Source organism: Cydia amplana, chromosome 1, assembly GCF_948474715.1.
Source record: "Cydia amplana chromosome 1, ilCydAmpl1.1, whole genome shotgun sequence".
Classification (NCBI taxonomy): Eukaryota; Metazoa; Arthropoda; class Insecta; order Lepidoptera; family Tortricidae; genus Cydia; species Cydia amplana.
Window position 1 is genome coordinate 4,910,888 of NC_086069.1, and position 25,168 is coordinate 4,936,055.

Below are 25,168 nucleotides of genomic sequence, written 5' to 3' on the forward strand. Positions count from 1 at the left end.
TCTGCAGCTTTCCCAAGTATCTTAATTGCGAAGGCCGAAGGCCGAGCTTCGCGTAGGGCCAAAGGCCCGGAGCGTAAGAAAGCTGCACGCTTTCTGCAGCTTCCCCAAGTATCTTAATTGCGAAGGCCGAAGGCCGAGCTTCGCGTAGGGCCGAAGGCCCGGGCGGTAAGAAAGGTGCACGCTCTCTGCAACTTCCTCAAGTTTCTTAATTACGAAAGCCGAAGGCCGAGCTTCGCGTAGGGCCGAAGGCCCGGAGCGTAAGAAAGGTGCACGCTTTCTGCAGCTTCCTCAAGTATCTTAATTGCGAAGGCCTAAGGCCGAACTTCGCGTAGGGCCGAAGGCCCGGAGCGTAATAAAGGTGCACGCTTTCTGCAGCTTCCCCAAGTATCTTAATTGCGAAGGCCGAAAGCCAACTAATAGGAAATAATTATGTAGTTGCAGAGATATTAAGCCATATAGCACTTTACAATACGTCTGGTTTTTGTGTCAGACCTAGTTAGGTTTTTAAGCACGTTTTATGCTAACATATCAAAGATCAACGTGATGAAATCTCCTTGAAGAAACTAAATTGTCTTAAATCATAAAAAATTTGGCTGGTTTGTATGGTCACTAAAATGTATAAAATAAAATAAATTAATTAAAAATTAAAAAACACGACTGCAGTTTAAAAGCGAACTGAAAAGCTAGAAATAATTTTTAGTTATGTTAGGTACTCAACTTAATGAATGTAAAATAGAATATAAGTGTTCAGTCAGGGTAATAAACAGCAATCGGAAAAGTTTAGGCTCATTTAGGATCGTGACTGTACCTGCATATTTTATTTCGATTGCAGTCGGGGACCTTGATATATTGAAATTTTCTCATTCACAGGTCCCCGACTGCAATCGAAATAAAATATGCAGGTACAGTCACGATCCTAAATGAGCCTAAACTTTTCCGATTGCTGTTTATTACCCTGACTGAACACTTATATTCTATTTTACATTCATTAAGTTGAGTACCTAACATAACTAAAAATTATTTCTAGCTTTTCAGTTCGCTTTTAAACTGCAGTCGTGTTTTTTAATTTTTAATTAATTGTTATGAACTTTCGAATCTAGATTTTAACCTATTAAATATTGTTTCGCTCTTCGTACAGATACAGATACCGTTTAACTTATGACTAATTATAACCAACACCAATGACATTTCAGGTATCAGACCTCTGCCGCATGTCGCGCGTGTGTCGACGCTGGGCGCGACTGATCTCGCGCCTGACTGCCAGGCCCGAGGTTTGGAAGAAGATCAGAGCGGCCGGGCCGTTGGAGGTGGCGGCCCGATGTGCCGGGGCGAGGGCGGGGCCTTGCGTCAATGGAGTCAGGGAGTGGCGGGCGAAGAATTCTGTGGTGAGTATGCGTTGGTAATACCCGGAAAATGATATCGTTGACTGCCAGGCCTGAGGTGTGAAGAAGACCAGAGCCACCAGACCGTTAAAAGTCGCCGCTCGATTTGCAGGCGCGAGGGTTTGGCCTTGGGGAGTGTGAAGAGTTCTGTGGTAAGTATTAGGCGTTGGTAGAAGTTGAAAGCCAGTGTTTCTCACATTTAGGGTTAACATGTGAAACAGATGGTCATAACATTGACTCGAAATGCACAGCATCTAAGCGAGGCAGTTAAATAGTTGATGGAATCATACTATTTAAGCAAGACATAGCGGCTAAATAACCTCAGTAAAACTTAGCAATTCTTCTCTTTCCTTTGTTAAGTTATCTTGAAGGTTTTTTCATTTAATTATGTCCTATTACAGGTGACAGCAGCAGGCGCACAGCTCCTGGCCGCTACGTTCAGAAATCTAACGCATTTAGCGGTAACCGGCTCAAGTAGTATGGATGCGCGTGCGCTGGCGCCGCTCATCACCGACCTGGTGGACTTGAGGCATATCGACCTTACTGGTAAATCTTTATCTCTCTCTCTTTCTCTCTCTCTTACTCTTTACTCTTTGTGGCTTTTTAGTTAAGCTGTAGATCTGATGGAACTGTAGTTAGGGATCTGTACATATTTGAGAATTATTAGTGATACGTGCAAGTGGCAATGCGTTGGCAAGGTAATTGCCTACACACTAATCGTGTACTTAAGTAAAGTACTCAGTCATTACAGAACAGGACACTCAGGAGCATCCCTTTATGTTTATTTTGCTGACCATAATTGCTGTATAGACGGGTAGTATGAACCTTGGTTAGCACTTGGAGGGACGTGACATAGCGTATAATATGTATAATATGTATGTAATAGCGTCCGTCTAATTCTGCATAGTACAAATATTAGCACCAGTATGCTGAGTCGATAACGGAGAATGCAAACAAAGCAGGAAACAATGGAATAACTAAATTTTTGTTTGTTTGTTTTCTAAACGGTGAAATAAGCTGTAGAGAGACAGTAGAGCCAAATTCCTACATTATAGGTATAATGACAGACGGAAGGGACGTCACTTTTGACATGTGGAATGCTTTTAGAAGGGATAACATTTGAAGTAGTTATATGTAGAATACGGAATACGGCGATGTATTAATTATTATTATCGGCGCTATTTTATTAATACCTAATATTCTCTCAAAACTCGATATAAAAGTACAGATTTCGGTTTTACCTTTTTTACAATATAATACAACATACATACAGTTTAATCACAAATACAATAGGTAATTTAAATGGCTTGAACTTCAGCGATTCTCGTGTTAGATTTAAGACTGACAAAAAATGTTAAAATTCTGGGTCGTAATAACTCCGGAAGAACATAAGAAACTTTTCTGTTCAAACTAGCGTTATGAAAATGAACATCACTTCTTTGCGACTTGAAATTACCTACTTAGGGCCCGGCCACATGTCAGCGGTGCGGCGCCGCCGCCGCCGCGCGGCGCGGCACCGCAGAAATCTGCGGCACCGCAAACCGCTCTGCGGCGACGCCCGCCGCAACGCAAAATTTTGCGGTGCCGCGCTGCGGCGCCGCAAAGCGGTGCGCGGCGCCGCGCGCGGTGCCGCAAAGCGGTGAGTTTCGCCGCGCGCGGTGCCGCCGAGCGGCGTGCGGCGCCGCAGAAATCTGCGGCGCCGCGCCGGTATTTTCTTTTGAAATGATTTGCATCTTCATTCATTATACGAAGATATGGGTTCACCCAAAATTTTCTTTCCAATTGTTTTTTTATTTCAGCGCCTTCTTAATAGCGCTGGCAGTACACCGAGAAATTCAGTAAAATGTTGCAAATGATGTCAAAGGTATGAAAATCGGTACGATTGATATTTAGGACATTTGAAACAATTTGACCCGAGGCACCATTAAATAAAAAAAACGAGATGAGTTATCTTTTTTTTGTATGGAATTTAAAAAAAACTGTTTTGAAACCTATCGTGTGTGGTATTAAACGAAAGGGCTTTCTGAGCCGATTCCAAAATATCATATCATTACATTTCAGTCATTTTTTTTAATTATAATAAAAATAATTTTCAAAACATACCAAGTTTGGTCTTCTCCAGATACAATACCGTTCAATATTTTTTTGTAAAATATACCTCAAATTATACCTAATATCCTCATATCTAACCCTAAGAAAGCAATTTTGAAAATAATTACATGAAGTATTTTTTTTTAATTTTTCAATTTTACAAAGTGTGATCTACGAATCTCTCAATTAAATTGTAAATTTTGAAAAAAAAATTGTAAATTTAACAAATGTTTTTCATTCAACAAAAATAATACTTTAAACAAGTGGAATCATATAGGACATATATGTAGGTAAACAAACCAAAAGTATACAGCTAAGATACGCGACCCGGCCACCGCGCCCCGCGCCCCACGGCCGTATGGTCAGCGATACCTTCTAGTAACTCATGAGGCCCTGGTACTTGCTCTTAGTTAAATTACAATTTTGGATAGTTTTTTTTTCTCTATTTTGGCCACAGTAGCCTATGGAGACTAACAAGCAACGCTAAGCGGTGTTCGTAGTCTATGGATCTTGCTATATTACGGGTGTCACATGCGCGTTTCTGACTTCTGAAGGAATTTTATTGTTTCTACTATAGAACCTAATGAATATTTTGTAAATTGGCAGCAATGCACTTAGTACTCATCTGTCAGAGATGACAATTAAAATTAGGTTGGCAACAATGTATTTCATACAATATTTTTTAAGTGGTAATTACACGAAGTATCGTAAAAGTACCAAAAAGATACTGCGTGTATGCACAAATACTTTTTTGGGGAATAGACTAAAGACTTGTCTTGACAACTATAACATAGGGGTTTAAATGTGTGTGTACGACCTTTTAAATGACAAATAAAGGTACGGGAATAGAAAAAAATTAAAACAAATATACTAAATGTAAATATTTTCAAAATTGCTTTATTAGAATTAGATATTTATTTATTTATTTAATCTTTATTGCACAAATGAAAATACAAACGTACAAAAGGCGGACTTAATGCTAAAATGCATTCTCTACCAGTCAACCTTCGGGCAAATCAGATAACTTGTAGGCGGTGCAATATCATGTTATAATTACAAAACAAAGTAGGTACCTACTTTTACACAACTAAACAAATACAATGAATATAAATAATAAATAGATATAGATATGAGGATATTAGGTATAATTTGAGGTATATTTAACAAAAAAATTTCAACGGTATTGTATCTGGAGAAACCCAAACTTGGTATGTTTTGAAAAATATTTTTATTATAATTTAAAAAAAATGACTCAAATGTAATGACGTGATATATTTTTGGAATCAGCTCAGAAAGCCCTTTCGTTTAATACTACACACGATAGGTTTCTAAACAATTTTTTTTTAAATTTCATACAAAAAAAAGATGACGTCATAACTGCTCTCTTTTTTTTTATTTGTTGGTGCTTCGGGTCAAATTGTTTCAAATGTCCTAAAGATCAATCGTACCGATTTTCATACCTTTAACACCATTTGCAGCGTTTTTTGGCGAACCGCTATCGCTATAACAACAGCAAGAGTAGAACACGTGTGAAAGGATCCATGTCTGATTAAACAACTGGTAGTCGAATTTTATTCTTTACTATGCGCGTTTAGCGTGGCATCGCACGCGGCGCCGCACGCCGCTTGGCGGCACCGCAGATTTCTGCGGTGCCGCGCCGGTATTTTCTTTTGAAATGATTTGCATCTTCATTCATTATACGAAGATATGGGTTCACCCAAAATTTTCTTTTCAATTGTTTTTTTATTTCTGCGCCTTCTTAATAGCGCTGGCAGTACACCGAGAAATTCAGTAAAATGCTGCAAATGATGTTAAAGGTATGAAAATCGGTACGATTGATCTTTAGGATATTTGAAACAATTTGACCCGAAGCACCATTAAAAAAAACGAGATGAGTTAGCTTTTTTTTGTATGGAATTAAAAAAAAACTGTTTTGAAACTTATCGTGTGTGGTATTAAACGAAAGGGCTTTCTGAGCCGATTCCAAAAATATCATATCATTACATTTTAGTCATTTTTTTAGGGTTCCGTACCTCAAAAGGAAAAAACGGAACCCTTATAGGATCACTCGTGCGTCTGTCTGTCTGTCCGTCCGTCTGTCACAGCCTATTTTCTCCGAAACTACTGGACCAATAAAGTTGAAATTTGGCACACATATGTAAGTTTGTGACCTAAAGACGAACATGTAACGTAAATAAATGAATTTTAAATATGAAGGCCACTTTTGGGAGGTAAAAGAGAAATTTAAAAATAAAGTTTTTCAAACTTTATCGTGTTACATATCAAATGAACGACCTCAGTTTGAGAATCTCAAATATATATTTTTTATAATTTTAAGATAAATAGTTTAGCAGTTATTCAAGAAAATAGGCAAAAAATGACCATTCCCCCCCTTTATCTCTGAAACTACTGGACTAAAATTTTGAAAAAATTACACTAAATAGTTCTTTACCTATAGATGACAGGAAAACCTATTAGAAATGTGCAGTCAAGCGTGAGTCGGACTTAAGTACTTAGATTTTGATCCGACCCCTACGGGGTTTTTAAAGACATTTTACTCACTTTTAATGAAGTTAAAATTTGGCACACATACCTATGTAAGTTTGTGACCCAAAGACGGACATATATGTAACGTAAACAAATGAATTTTAAATATGTAGGCCACTTTTGGGGGGTAAAAGAGCAAATTAAAAAATAAAGTTTTTCAAACTAAGATATCGTGTTACATATCAAATGAAAGAGCTCATTTTGAGAAAAGTTTGCAAATTTCTGTACCTAAAAGTGTTTCAAAATAAAGTTTATTAATTTAATTATTAATTAAACTTTGGAATGATCATTTTAAGATAAATAGTTTAGCAGTTATTCAAGAAAATAGGCAAAAAATGACCCTTTCCCCCCTTTATCTCTAAAACTAGGTACTGGGTCTAAAATATTGAAAAAAAATACACTAAATAGTTCTTTACCTATAAATGACAGGAAAACCTATTAGAAATATGCAGTCAAGCGTGAGTCGGACTTAAGTACTTAGTTTTTGATCCGACCCCTACGGGTTTTTTAAAGACATTTTACTGACTTTTCATTAAAAAAAACATATTGTTAAAAATTGTGTAATGTGCGGAACCCTTGGAACGCGAGTCCGACTCGCACTTGGCCGGTTTTTTTTTAATTATGATAAGAATAATTTTCAAAACATACCAAGTTTGGGCTTCTCCAGATACAATACCGTTCAATATTTTTTTGTAAAATATACCTCAAATTATACCTAATATCCTATGAGGATATTAGGTATCTAACACTAATAAAGCAATTTTGAAAATAATTACATGAAGTACTTTTTTTTTTAATTTTTCAATTTTACAAAGTGTGATCTATGAATCTCTCAATTAAATATTTAAATAGAAAGCATAAAATTAATATAAGTATAACGGTTTTCCAGAAAGTCGCTTATATCTCGGAATCTATAAGTCGTAGTAAAAATTATTTATGTAAGAATTAACTGCAAAATCTCACCTTTAACCCCCCCCCCCCTTTCCCCGAGTTCTCCACCCCCACTCATGAGAACTTTTTCTTACTTAAAGCTTAGATATTACCAAAGGAACATGTAAACCAAGTTTCAATACTCTTATTTTACCCGAATGACATTATGAGTATAATTCGGCAGGGGTATTATTACACTTTGTAAAATTGAAATAGTATTTTATGCAACCGTTGTTTAAGAGGAGTCAAAAAAGGCGAGTGGCGTGAGTAACAATTTGAGGCGAAGCCGAAAATTGTTAATAAAGACGCCACGAGTATTTTTTGACTCGGTTAAACAACGTTGCATACAATACTTTTTCTACGACCAAGCACTTACTTACTTTGAAAAAAAAAATTGTAAATTTAACAAATATTTTTCATTCAACAAAAATAATACTTTAAACAAGTGGAATCGTATAGGACATATATGTAGGTAAACAAACCAAAAGTATACAGCTAAGATACGCGACCCGGCCACCGCGCCCCACGCCCCACGGCCGGATGGTCAGCGACACCTTCTAGTAACTCATGAGGCCCTGGTACTTGCTCTTAGTTAAATTACAATTTTGGATAGTTTTTTTTTCTCGATTTTGGCCACAGTAGCCTATCGAGACTAACAAGCAACGCTAAGCGGCGTTCGTAGTCTATGGATCTTGCTATATTACGGGTGTCACATGCGCGTTTCTGACTTCTGAAGGAATTTTATTGTTTCTACTATAGAACCTAATGAATATTTTGTACATTAGCAGCAATGCACTTAGTACTCATCAATCAATTAAAATTAGGTTGGCAACAATGTATTTAATACAATATTTTTTAAGTGGTGATTACACGAAGTATAGTAAAAGTACCAAAAAGATAGTGCGTGTATGCACAAATACTTTTTTGGGGAATAGACTTAAGACTTGTCTTGACAACTATAACATAGGGGTTTAAAGGTGTGTGTATGAACCTTTTAAATGACAAATAAATGTACGGGAGTAGAAAAAACGTTTCGGGAGTAAAACAAATATACTAAATGTAAATATTTTCAAAATTGCTTTATTAGAATTAGATATGAGGATATTAGGTATAATTTGAGGTATATTTAACAAAAAAAATTTTAACGGTATTGTATCTGGAGAAACCCAAACTTGGTATGTTTTGAAAAATATTTTTATTATAATTTAAAAAAAATGACTCAAATGTAATGATGTGATATATTTTTGGAATCGGCTCAGAAAGCCCTTTCGTTTAATCCTACACACGATAGGTTTCTAAACAATTTTTTTTTTAATTTCATACAAAAAAAGATGACGTCATAACTCCTCTAGTTTTTTTATTTGTTGGTGCTTCGGGTAAAATTGTTTCAAATGTCCTAAAGATCAATCGTACCGATTTTGATACCTTTAACACCATTTGCAGCGTTTTTTGGCGAACCGCTATCGCTATAACAACAGCAAGAGCAGAACACGTGTGAAGGGATAAGGGATCCATGTCTGATTAAACAACTGGTAGTCGAATTTTATTCTTTACTATGCAGCGTGGCATCGCACGCGGCGCCGCACGCCGCTTGGCGGCACCGCGCGCGGCGAAACTCACCGCTTTGCGGCACCGCGCGCGGCGAAACTCACCGCTTTGCGGCACCGCGCGCGGCGCCGCGCACCGCTTTGCGGCGCCGCAGCGCGGCACCGCAAAATTTTGCGTTGCGGCGGGCGTCGCCGCAGATTTCTGCGGTGCCGCGCCGCGCGGCGGCGGCGGCGCCGCACCGCTGACATGTGGCCGGGCCCTTAGGAATTTGTTCTAAGTGGAAGATAATGTCCCCGTTTCTGGCGAGAATTGGTTAATGAAAGTATTTTAGCCATTATTTAGCCAGCTCCGAGCTTTAGCCATTATTTAAATCATCGCACATCTCTGTATTTTACATTATGAAAATATCAACGGTAAAATTTTAAAACTAGACTTTTGATATGACAATAGTATACTCGTATCATCAAAGAACATAGATACTGTTAATTTAGTGGTTACGAGTTCAAGACAGGTCTGAGAGACTTGGGCGATATACGCTTTTAAATAAAAATATTAATACAAATGTATATAATTTGTAAAATAGAGATCAGATTGTATAAGTACATTAATAATCTTATTACTAGTAATCCAAACTTATATTCTGTTTTGAAACTATTTATTGTGCTGCGTTTCCACCGGAGATGTGCGAAGATGCTTAGCGAGGAATGTGTTTGTTGATTATCAATAGAAATTGTCCTTGCGTTGAGTGAGGATAGGTAAATGATTGGTTCTATTGGCTCCGCATCTGCCTATACATACGCTATACTATGGTTAGTATGCAAATATTAGTTAGGAGAATCACTTATTTACTGCCTATTTATTAAAACCCGTGCACTTGCCCCTTATTAGTGAAAATATCAAAAAGTGCAAGTGGGTCGTTTTCCCGGGAATTATCGTTTAAAGTTAAGTGCGTTTTTAAGGTTTATTTATTCAGTGAGACTAAAATCTTTTAGAGGACTACTTTCAAAGTATTCGCTGTTTTTTAAATATTAATGGTGGTACATTTCTTCGCTTGAATCCAACTTACTGGCCAGGCCTGCAAAAATATCGATGTTTCTATAGGGACTGATGATAAAGTTTTCAATACATTTCTTTCATGCGTCATATTTTTACAAGGGTAAAAATAAGGAAATGACGTCAGAAAACGAGGCAAAATGTGTACACAAAAGGAACATATAAAAACCATGAAGGTTTTGTCAGATTTATTAAAATATTAATGAGCACCCGAACACGTAGTTAACACCTTATAGAGTCTGTGCGGAAAAAGAAGAGTCGTAGAATGTATTGGACCCATACATTTTACGACTCTTCTCTTTTCGCACAGACTCTAACCGCGTAGTCTGGCCAATGTAAGTACACGTCACAAATATTTTGCAAAATGCAACATAAGTATCGAAAAAGCATTTTAACAGCGCTCCAGATTACGATAATGTCCCCTTTGTTATTGCATACGTTTATAGCGCCATGAATCGTTTTTATGACTACTGTTTCTTTACTGCTTTATTCTTAATGCCAAGTGCCAACGCTAAGTACTTCCCTCGTAAATAACTTAGCGTAAGGCCTGAGTGGACGCTCGAAGCGGAGCGTTCGGCGGGGCGTGCAGCGTGGCGTCGGGCTCATGAGTAATTTGAGCAGCGTGCACTAAGGCCGCTCATATACGTTTGCATTTGTTTAACATGCACGCCGCAGGCCCCGCCCCGCTGCACGCCCAACTCGAGCGTCCACTCAGGCCTTACACTTACGTTTTCCGAGGTGTTTTATTCCGTGGTCACAAATACAAAATAATCGTGTCTGACGTAATTTCACAGGCACTATCATAGCTGCGATGGTATCATGGTCGCTGTTTTATCACTTGTCATGTCATGCGTCACTTTCGCACTTATATATTTGTTAGACCGTGACAGGCATGATGACAGATGATAAAAAACCGACCATCTTAGTCCTACTGAATGGTATTCGGAGTGAGAATGGGATCTACGCTGTATACCGAGCGCTCGGACTGTAAAGGTGGGCGTAATATAGCGAAAAACCCTAACCCACAAAAAACTGTCAATAAATTTAGAGCTTTCTGTCAAAGAGAAAAGGCATATATTAGACAGACATATTTTTGAGGATGGATCTTTTTCACTCAATTACACCCTCTTGTCCATTAGGTACACCAGATTTTTTGCCTGTTCAGGTTGAGATATATTCAGTCATTATGATGGCTTTTCTATAATATAATTAAAGATTTGGAACGGTACCTCTTGTAAAGTTTATTTATTTTTCGGCAGGTAGATTTAGTTTCTGCCTGCCGAACGTTACACACTATTTAGTTTTCTATTTATTGTATGGTATTTAGGTAATATTTCCATTAGGATATCTTCTTGCCCTTAATAATGTTTTTACTAAACAGACTATTTAAACTCTTGCTAGGGCCTCTTTTGCTATTAAAGATAATCACTGTATGAATACCTACTCCCGTTCTATGAATCCATCATATATTTACTATTTGACGTGTGAAAGATATGAGGTATTTATATTGCCATTAATTTTGTATGGAAAGAGGTGTAACCTTATTTTAACGACTCGTGATTGTTAACAGGCTGCCCATCCGTGGACTGGCCGGAGTGGGCATGGCTGGAGGGTCGACTAGCAACGCGCCGGCCACCGGTGGAGTACATAGACCTCACGGATTGTGGAGCTGTCACCGACGCTGGCCTGTGTGCATTGTTGCACACATGTCCTTCACTCCAGTACCTGTACCTACGAAGATGTACCCTTGTCACAGGTAATTCTGACATTAACAGGAGCGGACATGGCTCGAGGGCCGGCTAGCGGCCCGTCGCACCGGTGGAGTACATAGACCTGACCGATTGCACAGATTATTCTTACGACCGTTTGTGGAGCTTTCACCGACGCTGGCTTGTGTGCGTTGTTGCACACGTGTCCATTGCTCCAGTACCTGTAATACGAAGATGTACCCTTGTCACAGGTAAGTAATTGTTAAACTAACTGGAGTGGATTGAATATGGCTGGAAGAAATTCCAGCTTTTGTACTATATATAAGGTTATCTTTTGGGAAGAAAGGTTAAAAAAATAAATCAGTAATATATCTGACCAACTGCATGGAGCTGTGACAGATGCTAGCTTGCGTGCACACATGTTCTTCGATCCTCAGTATCAGGAAAAGATACATTCGTTTCCAGGTTGTGCAATTTCGATACACAATGAAGTAAATTTTTGCGTAATTTTTTTATTCGCTTAGTCCTAATTATATTGCTATATTCCACACGTTTAATTGTAGACAGTGTTTTGGCACCTTGTATATTTATATATCATAATTAATAATATTTTTCTACTCGTCGACTGCAATGCTTGAATTAAGACTTCGTATACCAAAGTGAAATCGCATACTTTTTCCACTATGGGACCCCAACTCAACTATAATATTCATTTCGATACAGTTTAGTCAACTATAATGAAATTGACCAATCGAAAGCGCGTAGCAAGTACCAGAGCCTCATGAGTTACGAGAAGGTGTCGTTGACCAACCGGCCGGGGGCGCGGGGCGCGGGGGCCGGGTCGCGTACGAGTATGAAGGTATCGCAGCTGCTCGCGCATCTTAACTGTATACTTTGGGTTTTTTTACCTACATATATGATTCTTCTACTAGTTTTAAGTATTTTTATTGTTGATTCGTAGAAAAATTATTGTATACAATAGTGATATAATCAAGCTTTTCAATCTCCTACCTTACTTAGGCAACTCAGCAAGAAAAGCTGTCCATTATATCACGATTGTATAAAATACTATTTTGTGCATACGCGACGGTAACATAACTTTATATTTTATCTAGACCACACGAAATAAATGCAGGAAATTCTTCGCACTCTGCGGTCGCACTTTATTGCATTTCCATGTCATAGAAGACAAATAAAATGGAGCTTTAGTGATACGAGCAGTCAAGCGTATTTTGTATAGGTACGACTAGGTATTTTTGTAAAATGCTTGACAGTACTGAGGAAACAAAACTGACTTAGAGGTAAAATGAATAAATTGAAATTAAGAAATAACGTTAGGTCTAAAAACATAGGTAACTGAAGGCTACCCAATACCTACTAAACCCCTTATTAGATTTAATAAGCAAAGATTTTCCCCTTTTGATTATTGTATCTAGAGTTACCAAGCACTTTCTCATAGGCTTTATAAATATATATTTTCTAAATTGTTTATAAAACTAATGGCCACAAGGACGTGTATCAGTGGTACATTCTACTCCCTATTTCCTGAAATTTATAGTCTTTATAGTAATTCATGTTGTGTGGACTTGATTAGTTGAATTGCTACCATAATAATACATTTCCATGATGATTGTATTCGTGGGTTTGGCTACAAAATGTATATACCTATTTAATTACGAGGTAGCTAGGGCCTTAGATGAGAAGTGGCATACTTCTGAAATTAATCGCTTCGAATGAGCAAAGAAATGTGCCGCCTCTAAGGTTTGTAACGGGCGCGAAAAAAAAAACCATTAATTGTTTGTTTTCCATTAAACTTATCTTTTTATTAAAAGGACGTAAGTGCCGCGAAGGAACCTACACCCTTTTGCTCTAATGGCTTTTTCATATCGTCTTAAGGTATGGAAACCTCCATTATTCGTGGCCCGACACGCACCCTTGGCCAGTTTTTTAACAGGGTTCCTTACCATAAAGGTAAAAAGGGTCCGTTTTGGCGCGACTTTGTTTTATTTAAAGTCATTAATAGACGGGTAGAACGAAAAACTCTTTGATCTGCCTACATAGTGGAGTCAATATAAAGTTAAAGTTACATTAATTGCACAGTCAAATGTTTCTACACGGGTGAATTATATATCATATTGAATACCCGGCTGCGAATTAACAACTTGATATCTGTTCCCGTTTTTGAGAAATAACATTTTTTTTATTTTATATTTTATACTACCTAAACAGTAATTTCACACTAGAGATTTTTTGAAGAATGGGCTATGAAGCTTACACGACTACACGGTCAGAATTTCTCCCGGCAATAATATTAATTATAGATTTAATGAAAAAAACAATAACTTTGTAAGTTTTTCATGACCGAGAATATCCCACACTGAGAGAAAAGTTTACTATTGTGGTTAATAGTGTTTGTTTCGATCATGTTTAATTTATCTGCCTGAGGAACTGCTATATTCGCAGAATAGCAGCATGATATTGGAAACAAACAGCAAATAATGTTCTACACAATTAATGGACACTTCTAGTTTTCTGACAGTAAGTGTACAAGTTATTGAAGAATAACATACTTATTTTTCTCGCAATTATTAAATCAATTTCCAGCATAAAAAGTCAATGAAGTATGCTGTATTTCCAGGCTTCCACAGAGGCCAAGTCAAACTTTGTTTAAGATGTCAAAAAGATATCATTTTGTTATCATTCGCCCAACCGTCTCGCTCGCACCAATACATATTTCATCTAGTACGAGTGAAATGCACGCGCGAATGATATAAAATGACATCTTTTATAACAAAGTTCGAATTAGCATCAAGGTATATTAGGAAAATATACCTTATGACTTATGGCATTGCGTTAAGGTTTAATAATTCAATGCATAAAGTGTCTGTGTTTATGTGAAAAATGATAGGTGTCAATTTTTATATCTATTCACAAAACGTTTAGAATACAGGATGCACAGTCAGATATAAATAGACCCTTGAAGTCTTACAACTATCTATGATACTGGATCTCAAGCTTATTTGGTTAGTAAGTACCGTCCACCAAGTTATACTTCGAATAGCCACCCGGACAAATTCCAAAGCTAATTTCGAATTTTAAAATTTGACAATTCACGAGAAGAGTAACGTAACGTCAAAGGATATGTTTGTCCCTTTTCAACGATCCTGTCATCCGATGCTTGAGTAGAGTGAAACTAAAAGAAGCAAATGTCAGCAATTCGTAACGCTTAGTTTTTGTTAGCGTTAGCGCATCGCGACATGAGAACTAGTATGAGCCTGGCCCTCGATTACGTATAATTGCAAGGAAACTTGGGATCAAGTTATCTTAGTCAATTTAGAGCAGTTGGAATTCAACCCATTGTGAAATTTTTGAACGTTTTCAAATAATTTGTTGGATTAAGTAGTAAAAGTGTTACAGTGTGTTATATATTTGTGATCTACTTACAAGGCCCTTTCATTTGGTACCCCACATGGTATGTTTAAAAGAAAAATGGTAAAAACTTTGCGTCATAGCAACTACCCTCACCACTTTCGCGCTTGTCATCTCATATATTTGTGTTCAGGATATTATACTGAATGCACTGATACCAAATATACTCATATCCGAGACGACATGAGCGTAATTTTTTCTAGAAGACTTTTCGAGAAAAGGCCAGGCTACAATATCTTTACAGGTTGATTGATACTGAGTGTATTAACACCATGTTCACCCATATCCAAGACGATATGAACGAAAAGTAACCTAAAGCCACCCTACCAACATTTTCGTAACAATGAGAGATTATTTCTTGGAAATAATGTTGTAATATAAACTCCTTGTAGAGCACCTACCTGCGAAGAGATCGTGCTGTCAAAGTTGTTAATGATTTAATATAATATTGTTAATTAACTAAAGTTTTATTAATGCATCATTTCATTTTATACACCGCGGGATTTAATAACCCGTAAGATTTAAATCACGTATTTTTGACGACAGTACGAGTAAATAATGTTATATCAACATGGGTCCAATTATATATTTTAATTAAACTACTATTTCAGTACAAATTAAATCATATTAATTTACCGCTTCTTTGTGAACAAACCTTTATTCAGAGAGTGAGCGAGTTTAATTAATCTCAAGTAGAGAAACAGAGAGCGAGCATGACATTTCATGAATCACTCCGATATCATACGATGCACGGCGAATGCAGTGACATGTGTTCCATGACAAGAAGTGTCAAGTTATGTCTAGGATCATGTTTACGTTGAAATTATTTCAATTGATTGGCACCTCAAAATACCACAAATTGTATCAAAACTTTATTAATTACTACAACAGTAGGTACAGTGCAGTTATTATTGTTGAAACTTTGCGATAAAATCTTTTCCTTTGAGTGAGGTAACCAAAGCCATTAACCATGATTATATCCGAAAGAAATCATGCCTCTTATTGTTTTAACTCATACTACAGCTGGAAAGGGATGATTACTTGAATGACCTTTTGTTAAAATATCGATCATGCTTATCAGTACGTATTTTAAATTCTCGATGTGTTGATTTATACTGAGTAAAGTAAAATAAACAACTATGTTAAACAATTACGCTTTTTTATTAATTTAATGAATTAGGTTTTCGAAGTGTGTACCACCGTTTTCAGCACAAAGATTTAATTTTAAACGGATTTCATTATTTAGGTTTACAAAAGTGTTCTTTATTTCTTCGGAAGCCGTTCGAATTTTTATTAATAATTCTTCTCCAGAGTTCACTGGTGTTGAGTATTCCTTCCTTATCTTTCAGAGTTCCCCATAGAAAAAAACCAATGGCGTTAAGTCGGGTGACCGGGCGGGCCAGGTTAGGACGTTGCTTCCACGGCCAATCCACCTCTCAGGGTATTGTTCGTCTAGCCAATTTACGAACTTCTAGGCTGAAGTGGGTCCGTCGTGCCGGAAGCACATAGTTCTTCGGGTTTCCAAATCCGTACACAAAGTGAATATCCGCTAAATGAATTTTATTTATTACAGTCAATCAAATTTAAAGATGTTATCTTGCGCATATCTTGTGTGACATATGAAATATGTCATTTTATTGACATCAATTTCGTCATTTTCGTCAAACTATCAGCCAGTTATCGTAAAGGTAAATAGTTTGTACTCTCGTGATTGAGAACAGAACAAAATTTCGGTAGTGAAACCTTTTTGTAGGATATCAAACTTAATTAAAAGTGAAACTGGCTAATAACCATGTAGTTAGTGCGTCTGCGTGTAAAATTAGTTGGTGGCTACGTCACGCATAAGGGTGTGTTAGAATTGAGATTTTTTTACTTGTGATTTGTTTTAAATAATTAATATCTCTTAAATTAAGGGTTTTTGGACTATGTGTTATATAACTTTATATACTCTAATTAGGCTCTAAAATCGTTGGTTTAAATCTTTCGGGTTATTAAATCCCGCGGTGTATATAACCCTATTACCCTTTGAATGACCTTTTTCACGTTTTCTACAGCAATGCAGTCGACTGCAGCAATTTTGAAGCGCGACATTGCTACCGACTGCATTACTATGGTAAATGTCAAAATCGAAGTTCCTGTCTGGATTTTGGCGTCCATTAAAAATAAATAATCAAAGGAGGTCATCGATCAAATGGGCCGGAGGACAAGCCATCGTTAACTGGTAGAGAATGCCTTATGGCATTAAGTCCGCCTCTTGTACTATAAGGTTTTTCTTTTGTGCAATAAAGATTAACCACTTTATTCATAAACTTTACGGGCCTGATTTAGTTCAATTATGTTTATCCCTTACTTACAAATACATAAGTTAAAGTGACAGATAAGGACAAACGATTATTACTATTATTAGCTAATTGAGGTTTGTAGCGCGTTTATGAATAACGGGGGTTAAAGAAATAAAATAAATACAGATGATGACAGTAATTATATACGCATTTTATTACGGAAAAAGATTTAATATTGGGTGTAAATGAAACGGGAATTGGAAATATAAAATAAAATGATATTATATTATTCATTTCCGTAAGTCAAACCATCATCTTTATTAGCATTGACATAACGCTCAACTTCGCACAAACCGTATGGTTTTTCACTAAGGAGTGATATATTCTCTTTACGCTAAACTTTATGGTGGGTAGACAAGTCTGTATACTTGTTTGGAACTAACTGCCACAGTCTGTCATAGCCATGTCATAGCCTCATAGCTGACATATGTGACGTAGGAGATACCGCAATGCATGCATGCATTGCGCGTTTTATAGGAGCTTGGCCTGAGGTGTGTTAAGTAAGCGCGCAACGCATACCGATGAAACTGGGTAAGATAGTCATGGGAGAATTAACGGTCGACCGGATCGCGAACTCTCGGCTGTTGAAGCGGAACAATCGTCTGCCGCGAACATTGAAGTGAGACGGAGATATGGAAGTCGATAAAACGTTATCTACAGTGAATCAGTACCCGCCATTTAGGGTAATTTAAATAGCTTGGATGATTTAATAATGGTTTTATTCCATACAATATTACATATACGTGGGAGATTTTTTGTTGTTACACTAACATGAGAAAGAGATTTGAGAAAGTGAAAAACAAACCCACTGTCCATTTTCTCGAAGCAACGAAAACATTTTCAAAACAAAAATGGTTAATAGTAATTAAATGGATTAATTTACGTGAGAGATTTTTTTGTAGGATATAGTAAATATACAGAGCTTAATTAACATGTAATTGTTATGTACACATAGTTGTTATTTTTATATAAAAAAATATTTTTAATAAAGAAAATTATTGGGAGCTGGTTTTGGTGTCAAGCTGGGAGAAAATATAAATACATAATGAGTATATGTTTGAGAACTGCATATTAAAAAATCTCGAGTGTCGGATTCATGTTTTGATATATTTTTTCTATTTTAATAATAGTTTGGATTTATTAAAACCATGTGACATATTTTGTGGAGATTTTTTTTTAAATATAGTATTTGCAACATAGGTTATCACATCTCAAAAAATCTCTAGTGTGAGAATTCATGTAGAGCTCTCATACATTATGAACTGTGCTGACCCGCCTAACAGTAGGTAGCCTGTTAATATTTCACTGTATAACGAAACAATAATGAATTTCAGTTTCCGAACTCTCTCGTCCGAGGAAACCATAGACAACCTCCTACTTAGATTGCACTATATAATTCCCGGTCATCCTTCATATTTACAAAGTTCCATACCGCGATCGAGCGTTGATTGTTCTCTGTTGCATCCACTTTTATAATATCTTGTTTAAAACTCTTGTTTAATTATATACGGTAAATTGTTTTGGAATTCTGCATTTAAAAGTATAGGCGTAGAAACTGCTCAAATTTTGAATGCAATTTATTTTAAAATATCAAAGAAGGAGGCCAATTCGAACAGAAAAATTAAGTAGTTTTGCTATCATTCGTGCGTGAATTTCACTTGTACTTGTGTGGACATGTATAAACGCGAGCAAGACGCACGGGCGAATGATAATGGTAACAAATGTAAGCTCAAATTGGCCTCTAGGTGTCATGGATCCTAGGGGATTTTAGCATCGAATATTAGGCGTACACTCAACTAAAATTGTGTATATTTCAGATGGAGGTGTCCGGTGGATCCCTTCGTACTGTGCGCTCAAAGAGCTTAGCGTGTCCGACTGTACGGGCGTCACGGATTTCGGTCTTTACGAGCTGGCGAAACTCGGCCCGGCGCTGCGGTACCTTTCCGTCGCTAAGTGTACTCAGGTAAGGTACTTTGCTGTAGTTCACGCCACGTTTTACGTCTTAGGTTGTGATACGGTTAAATTAAAAAAAAATGTACATTGTCATAGACGGTGGAAAGATGTATTTTATCTAGCAAATACCTCCCAATGCTCAGGGTCGACAGTGTCAGGGATCAGAGTAATGAGATACCTAAGGCCTCCTACGTGTACACTTTGGGGCAAAAATAATCCCCACTAACTATTTAATAATCCCCACTACTCCAGTGGAGATTTCCGATTAGATAGAGATCTATGGAGGCTGTTGGGTTGAGGTTCCTGAGCTGCAGGCACCATAATTATAGACAGCCAGTCGTATCACTTCAGCTTTTTCAAGGTGAAATGAAACATTTGCGTTCTGCTGTAGTTATCTGGCTATTTAAAAAGATTTTGGATTTCAAATTATTTTCACTACTGAAATGCCCTGCAAGTATCAGTGAAATATTCCATATGCCTGATGGGCAATTATGTTGATTAATATTACCAAATGTTACTGTGCGCAGAAGCTACATATTAAATTAATGTGGGCCATTATCCAGCGAGTATCAATTGTTTCTGCCAAACCGAGAACTCTTCGGTAACGATACGTCAGGTAAATGGTATGCGGGATATATGACCGAATAAGTCGGCTGAAAATGAATGACGTCATTAATATGTAAAGTAAACGGGATTCAGGGGAAGTTGCCTTGTGCGGGCATTAGAGCAATGTGGTTCAATAAACGTGCAAGTGTGTCTGCAAAATTCCGTTTATAAGTAGATTTATATCTAGACAATAATTAATTTAGTGATAACGTATAATTTTACGATGCAATAAACAAAAATTTTACTATTATAGAAATGTGTATAATCATTATAGTAACGAGAAAAGATATTTAAAACTTAGTAAACTTTTCCTAGATTAAACTCTTTGTGGATATAAATTATTTACCTTGTTCAATGTAAATGAAAATTCTAGCGAAAACGTTTACAAACCGCTTAAAGCTTACAGTTGGCCTTTATTCAAGGACTAGAACTGAATCGTTTTGGTATGGAATTTGATTTAGCTAACTTTAATTGGATTTAGTTTAATAAGTTTCAGGTGGTTTTAGGTCAAAACGCTTTCGATAGTTTGGGTCCAGATGAAAATGAGTTTGCTTCCAAATAACGCCTAAAATAGCCAGAACCATTTTAGAATCAAAATTTATCAACCTTTTGTACCTAAGTACCATACCTTTTTAAATTTACCTGTAGACTTTCAAGGTCTAATCCAAACTTTTAATTCGCATACCACAAACTAAGATGTCTATTATGAACAAGGGCCTCGTTGTCGATAATTTCTAAATCGCGCGACATCGTAATTTATCTTAGTGCGTAAGGTATCTTTTCATAATTAACTCACAAAGTATACTCGATCCAACAAAAACTTATATCGACCGTATAAAATACCTTTTGTATTGTTTTCTACAACAATACAAAACAAAGTCAACAAACAATATAAAAGGTTATGACGGTTCATATCCCGGTCGATAAAAGTCTAGTGCAACCGTGAATCATTCAAAACGGAAATTATTCCCCAGGTGTCAGACTCCGGAGTACGTACACTAGCCCGCCGATGCTACAAGTTGCGGTATCTGAACGCGCGCGGCTGCGGCGCGCTGGGAGATGATGGGGTCGAGGCTGTGGCTAGAGGATGCTCCAGGCTACGAGCCTTGGACCTCGGGGCGACTGACGTGTCAGAGGCTGGTTTACAGGTAAACATGCTACTAGTTTTTGCTTAAATGAAAGTGGCCACGATGTAAAATCGTTGGCAGGTAGATCTACTCTACGTAAAGGACTGAGGTTGTGAAAAAAAAATAAGCAAAAAATGATTACATAACCGCATACATTAGTAATCACTAATCAGATATTAACTTGGTGATATATTCATATCTGTGTTGGTGATGCTACAAGCTGCGATATCTGAACGCGCGCAGAAGCCGTGGCTAGAGGGTGGCCCAGGATAAGTGCCTTGAGCCTTGACGACAAACAAATATTATAATTAAATCTAAGCTTATATCATCACTGATAGTAGCTGGAAATGACGTCATTAGGGAGATAGTCGCATCAATTAACTTTTATAAGCCCCGATAAATATTATAATTAAAGCTCACTTCATTAATATTCCCACTCGTGACGAGTATCAATAGTAGGTACAGGGTGCCAGAAAAATTATGAAGCATTTTTTAGGGATATTTTTCTTACTTAAAACACGTTTTTTACTAAATGTAATTAATAATTGAGTGCGGGATTTTCTGTTCGTAGTCTTTACCTCTACAAAGCTGGAAAACGCTGGGATCTGCTACGAGCGTAGCGCTACGAAAATGTTGGTAGTGAATGAGTTAAAAATTAAAACTGCAATGATTCTACTTAATGAAAACGTATTATTCTCCTTTGGGCTTTGATACACTATACACAAAATTTGATAAAATTATCAACAATATATGCACAGTAAAAAATCTTTGACTAAGTATTATTGGGCCATCCTGTATGTATAGTATATACTGTATAGGTATATAGTTTCATTATTTCTCATATATGATTGTAATAATAACGAGTACCTATAATAAAGTCAAAACAAATATAAATCAATTACTGTTCTAATCCAGAACCTTCTTTCAGTTCTTTTATTTAGAAAAAAATCTCGTAGACCAGGGGCCATTTTCTCAAAAGCTTTTGACAGCTTTTGTTAGAAAGGCTAACAAAAGCTGTCAAAAGGTGACATCTGCTTGTATTACAAGTGGAAGTCCCTTTCTAACGTAAGCTGTCAAAAGGTGACATCCGCTTGTATAACAAGCTTTTGAGAAACGGGCCCCAGGTAGACAATTAAGGCTGTTGACTTGACGCAAAAATATTGACTTTTGGCAATCAGAGGCCGCATTTTTACTTGAGGAGTATAATTTAACCTCCTATTGAGCCCCGGAAGGGCTTTAAGAAGCTATGAGGATTCTACATCGAAAATACGACGAAACGTGCCGAGAAAAGATATGCTCTGCCTTTTGCCCTTTGTCTCGTCTTGGCGCAGATGTTTTGATAGAAATAAGTTTAAGAAATTCAGCGCACATTTCGCACTGCTACTTTTGACAGTACTAATTATAAATGTTGTATTAAAATCTTGTGTAAAATAATATCTTGATAAGGGTATGAAAAGCTTTGTTGTTTACGTTCAAGCTTTTTGAAGTCCCGACGTGTTTTCCGACGTATAATGTAATAACTTTAGCCTTGATCCTTTGATTACGTCTTACTCATTAATATTAAAGCATTTTCATTACGTTGGATATGCCTTCAGTTTAACAGGTGGGATGATTAAATCCTTTATCTAACCTGTATTTTAATGGTTTTGTATACTTAATTCAAAAAGTTTTTACAAGAAAATACTATGGTATTAGTATATAAAACAAGTGCAAAAGTTTGCCCCCTTATTCATAGAAATTACAAGCATTAATTTATCTTTTAATATATACGTCAAACTTAGTTTAGTTTTAGTTTTCATTTGTATAATATTTTGTTACCTACCCTTGTACATAGTTTTTTTATTTATTAAAATGTCAAAATGACAGATTGGCACAAACAATAATGAGCTATTTGAAGCTTGTAGCTCGTTTATGAATAAAGGATGACTCAATCTAGACCGGGCCGGGCCCGGGCGACGAAGCGGCGGAAGCTCCGGCCCGGCCCCGGCTCGGTCTAGATTGAGTCATCCTGAATACCAGTCTGCGAAATTCTGCGTTGGTCATTTGTTAAATTGGGAATCATGTAGTAAAAGACACAAAACTATTAACAATGATGTCAAGCGGTAAAGTGTCATTCAATAGAACTTGCTAACTATGTAAACAAAAGTTACTAGTAATTTGACATTCAGTGTCAATTTTAGTATGGCGGTTTGTTTACATAGTTAGGAAGTTCTATTGAATGACACTTTAGTCTTACAAGAAATGCGACAATAATTGTGACATATCTAGACAGAGATCCCAACAAAGATGTCATGCACCCTCTAGCTAAGGGGTTCCCAATCTTTTACAGTCCGCGGCGCACTTGCAAGCTTACAATTTAATCTCGGCGCCCTTACCCGGCTAGACTATTTGGAATAAATAGGTAACATGGTGAGGAGTATTGCCTCTTTACTGTCTACGGTGTACCAGGGCGCCGCCGCGCACAGTTTGGGAACCCCTGCTCTAGCTCGTTATTCCCCTTTGTGTCGCATATTGAACGTATGTTTTGTGTTGGCTGCTATTGACTTGGCCTTCCATTTGTATTAGGGATACATTCCTATTTGTAAGTAGATCGAATTCAAATACGTTCGACTAGGTACAATCCCTGAGCGGGATTTCAACAATGAAACCCGGTCAATTGTCATATGCAAATAACATACGACTATCGACATCGATACAGCCAATGTAAATATAGGTAAAACTTCAAGTTATATTTGGTAGGTACTTAAGTTCACAGAACCTCATTACTGTGAGCCACGGTTTGAATCGACCTCTGATTTAGAAGCGGTACTTCTGACCACTCGACTACCGGTGATTAAAATAGTAGGTATACTTTTTGAATAATTGGTTACACCTGATATATTAATATAAAGGTCATAAAATGTATTTAGGTTGACTAAATACATTTTCCATGCAATCCGAGGAATACCTGAATGATCTAGTACTTTCGTAAAGTTGTATTGAGCTGGTAATGCCGCAGAGAGCGCCAAACGTATTACTAGTTAGTAAATTATGTACCTACATAGGTATCAGTTGTTGTATAAGCTACCTATATGTAGACACTGACACCTTAGGGATTACCTACCGACTGGCTCTGAATAGTAGCAGTCTTGATGTATTCCGCTCGTGTGCGTTGGACATATTGCTTATTTGCATCTTGTTAATATTCGGTAAATGAGAACTAGGACATCGTGGTTGCTGACGCAGACCTATCATGATTCTATAAATAGCAGCTATAAATAGCCCCCGACAAATAGGTACCTATTTAGTTAAAATGCGCTAGAGTCGGACCAAACTATCTCAGCATGCCACTTGCATCATATCATCATTAATGTCAAATTTCTATGATAATATTGATAATATGACGTTTATAATGACATTATCTCACTTTGGTCTATTTAGTCGGTTAGTTAGCTTAGACGAACCATTTTTGACTAATCAGGTACACAAAATTTTGTATCTATGGAATCTTGGAGGATACAACTAAACGGAGTAGCCATTAACGGGCTTTCCCCTCTGTCGAAAATAGGCGGCCAACGGTCATACACAATATATGGACTGACGTTTATCTGACATGGCTATTTTTACGTTACGCATACATTTGACGTTCCCCTCCCCCGCAAAAATCGGCAGACTGTTTTGTACAGAAAATTACAGACATGGCGTCTCCGTTTGATTATATCCTCCAAGTATGGAATTAAATTAATACGACAGAGTTACTTTTTTTTACATCGTTATAAATTTTGAATAGAATAAACTATAGTTAAGGGGCCCACTGATTAACAGTCCGCCGGACGGTATCGGCCTGCCAGTAAGAACAAAATTTTGACAGTTCCGAACAACTGACAGGCCGATACCGTCCGGCGGACTGTAAATCAGTGGGCCCCTTTAGTACCTACAAAATTTTGTTGCTAATGCAACAAAACTACTTACTTAAGTTTTGAGCTTATGCTCAAGCTCGGGACAGCAAGGACGCTCACGACACAATGGCTTTGAATAGTTGCAGTGATGTACATGCATTGGACGTATCTATACGGCTACATAATTGCTTGTTGCACCTCTCTTATTGGTAATTCGTACCTACAATTCGGTGATGTATAACGAGAACAAAAGGAACTCGTAGAAAGACAAATTTCCCGTAGTTTTGTGTTAAGTATATTATATTACATTGAGACTTACGTTATGTAACTGGGCTTAGGTGGATCTAATTTCCATAGTATTAAAACATTAAACCAATCAATTCTGAACCGAAATTATGTTGCTATTTGCTTTTCAGAAGCTTTTGCTTTTTTGCTTTTGAGCATCTGAAGTTCTATTCTATTTAACATACTTAAATCAATCTGAATCTTATAGTTAGCTACTCACATAATGTCTAACACTTCAATTTTATAATTCTATTCCTATAGTTCGTTTTTTTAGCATTAGAAAGAACT

General features: G+C 37.0%; 1 protein-coding gene across 1 annotated transcript in view; it reads left to right on the plus strand.

Annotated features, from left to right (window-relative positions):
• LOC134662043 (F-box/LRR-repeat protein 7) overlaps positions 1 to 25,168 on the plus strand; it is a 103,845-nt gene that overhangs the window by 77,416 nt on the left and 1,261 nt on the right. The window contains exons 3-7 of the mRNA XM_063518312.1: positions 1,194 to 1,385; positions 1,784 to 1,928; positions 11,122 to 11,307; positions 18,849 to 18,994; positions 20,565 to 20,738. Of these exons, the coding sequence (XP_063374382.1) occupies positions 1,194 to 1,385; positions 1,784 to 1,928; positions 11,122 to 11,307; positions 18,849 to 18,994; positions 20,565 to 20,738 (843 nt within the window). The remainder of the gene's footprint in view (positions 1 to 1,193; positions 1,386 to 1,783; positions 1,929 to 11,121; positions 11,308 to 18,848; positions 18,995 to 20,564; positions 20,739 to 25,168) is intronic.